This window comes from Dipodomys ordii, unplaced genomic scaffold, assembly GCF_000151885.1.
Source record: "Dipodomys ordii isolate 6190 unplaced genomic scaffold, Dord_2.0 Scaffold234, whole genome shotgun sequence".
Lineage (NCBI taxonomy): Eukaryota > Metazoa > Chordata > Mammalia > Rodentia > Heteromyidae > Dipodomys > Dipodomys ordii.
This window is the reverse complement of record NW_012267450.1, coordinates 1,719,784-1,722,165: the sequence shown is the minus strand read 5'-3', so window position 1 is coordinate 1,722,165 and position 2,382 is coordinate 1,719,784. Positions and strand designations below refer to the sequence as shown.

At 56.0% G+C, this 2,382-nt stretch overlaps 1 protein-coding gene across 1 annotated transcript; it reads right to left on the bottom strand.

Annotated features, from left to right (window-relative positions):
• Positions 1 to 202: 202 nt before the first annotated feature.
• Positions 203 to 1,356, bottom strand: LOC106000687 (ral guanine nucleotide dissociation stimulator-like). Its single transcript, XM_013035976.1, has 3 exons — positions 1,098 to 1,356; positions 728 to 831; positions 203 to 296 (listed from the first exon to the last, which is right to left on the bottom strand). Exons 1-3 carry the CDS (start codon positions 1,149 to 1,151, stop codon positions 209 to 211), a joined length of 246 nt encoding a protein of 81 aa, XP_012891430.1. The 5' UTR covers positions 1,152 to 1,356; the 3' UTR covers positions 203 to 208.
• Between the last annotated feature and the right edge of the window lie 1,026 nt (positions 1,357 to 2,382).

Genomic DNA, 2,382 nt, shown 5'->3' with positions numbered 1-2,382 from the left:
CCTTGACAACCCAACCCTGTCACTTTCTCCACCCTCCTCAGACACCCAGGTGGCCTCCTCCACTCACTCCACTGGGTCCCCAGGGACCTCCTGTTCCCCATACAATCTGTCCCACACCCAAGCCCACGACAGATGCTTCTCCTAGCTATGTTGGATATGCTCCTTGAATTCCATCAGAGAGAAAATTTCCCTCGCCTTCTTCCAGGGGTCAAATCTTATTCCGGGGCTCATACAACCTGTACACTTGCTCCTGGCAGTGTATCCTCCTCAGCTCCTGATAGACAGCTACTCTCTCCCTGGACGATGGGCAGAGACAAGGTGACAGATGGGACAGGAAGGGAGAGGAGGAGTGTGAATGGATTTCCCATTTTGAGGCAGGACTTTATGCTAATGGGAACAGAGCTGTGCAAGGAGAGCCACTGTGACCCTTAGGTCACATGGTTAGGAGCAAAGTCTTGAGGGGAAACCTCCAGCTCCACCCTAATTCCCAGAGTGGTTTTGCTTGGAAGAGCACTGCACAGACTGGTGTAGCTGTGATGTCTCTGAAGGAAAATGTCCCCAAGGGCCTTGTGCAATGTATGGCAGAAGAGGAATTCCAACCTAGCAGGCGAATCCTAGGCAAGGCCATAGAGCTGTGGTCTCTGCCATGGGGCACTGCCATTGGGCTCCCAGAAGAAGGACGCTAAGCTGAGGAAGCAAGAGTTGCCCAGGAGAAAGGTGCACCCACCTGCCAACCAATCTCCACGTCTTCTTCAGGCCTTGGAGCTGGCTGCTCTGCAGAGCACACACAATTCCAAAGAAGGTGGAGATATTTTTTCGTAGGTGGCACTCCTAGGAGTGAAGAATGGGTGAGGAGAGCTGTGGAGGAAACTCCTGGGGTCCTGCTTGGCCTGGGGCTGGGCCTTTGTTACTGGGCTGAACTGGGACAGCTTGTGGGAGGGGAATGACAGTGGAAGCAGGGCAGGAATGCACACAGCCCAAGGGAGGGCAGAGTAGGAGGAGGGCTTTAAGGCTAGGCAGAGGCTGTGAGTGAGCAGGCAGCCACCTGGTGGGAGTGGGAAAGGGAAGAAGGGTCCCCGGGCCCCTCCTGCTCATACCAGAGCCACCTCTATCCAGTGCTGCACCACTTGGGCTCTCTCTGCTGCCTCCATGCTGTGGTCCCCGAGGCACGTGGTGATCACACAACTGGAGACCTGCTCACAGTGCTCCAGGATGGGAAGCAGAGTGGGTGCCAGGCGCTCCAGACACTCTTTCTGGTCAGGTTCGGCATAGATGTAATTCAAACAGTGGTAAGGGACGAGACGTTTGAACAGTTTCTGAAAAGATGAAATGAATGGTCAGCATGACTCTGCCCTGAGGCAGGTGTGGCAGTAGAGGTGCAAAGGAAAGGCCGCACGCCCAGTCTGCCAAGCTACTTACGACGGCCATGATGGAGAACTGGTCTGCCTTCCCTTCGGGCAGCCAATGTAGCACTCGAGCTGTCTCCTTATCACTGTCTAACTCCATCCTGCAAATCCGGGATGGCCCCCTGGAGGAAATCTGCACATCATCTCCACGCACTCCCAGGGAGCTGGGTCTGTTTCCGCAGGCCTGTCTGCCTCGCTAGCTGGTGGGCGAGCAGGCTCTTGCCCAGCAGCACAGGGCAGAGCACCATCGGCGTCTTCAGCCACTGGCGGCTCAAAATAAGTAACTGGATGAATGTCCCCTCCTAAACCTGTGTCAGCTTCCAGCTGCACAGATGGGACGGGTGCTACATCCCAGCTGGGCGGCAGAGGCTCCTGTGCGGGTGGCTCTGGCTGCTCAGCAACAGGCTCAAGATGGTCAGCCTCTCCAGCAAGGGGGCAAGACTGCACTTGCTCCCCAGATGGAGCGAGAGACTCCACTTGCTCCCCAGCTGGACCGAGAGACTCCACTTGCTCCCCAGATGGACCGAGAGACTCCCCTTGCTCCTCAGATGGACCGAGAGATTCCACTTGCTCCCCAGATGGACCGAGAGACTCCACTTGCTCCCCAGATGAACCGAGAGACTCCACTTTCTTCCCAGATGGACCCAGAGACTCCACTTGCTCCCCAGATGGACCGAGAACAGACTCCAGGCTTCCATCTCCTGGAGCCTCTAGCTCTGGCCCTGAGCTGCTCACTACAATAGGTTTGGAGGGCTCTGGTTGAACTGCAGATGCTTCTCCTTTTTGGGCGGGTAGCAGAATTGGGTCACACTGGCCTTCAGGCAGCTGGGCTTCTGGAGTGGGCACTGGCATACCCTCATCACTGGCATGTATTGGTGCATCAATGGCTGGCTCTAGAGCCATTGCTACCACTGGGCTAAGTGTCCCTGGCACTGAGGGATCAGCCACTCTTTCTTCATTTGATAGAACTAGAACA

Coding starts and splice junctions, on each gene's coding strand:
- LOC106000687 (XM_013035976.1), bottom strand. CDS start 1,151: ATGGAGGCAGCAGAGAGAGCCCAAGTGGTGCAGCACTGGATAGAGGTG. Junction 832..1,097: donor ACTGGATAGAGGTGGCTCTG/GTATGAGCAGGA, acceptor CTTCACTCCTAG/GAGTGCCACCTACGAAAAAA. Junction 297..727: donor ACGTGGAGATTGGTTGGCAG/GTGGGTGCACCT, acceptor CCCATCGTCCAG/GGAGAGAGTAGCTGTCTATC.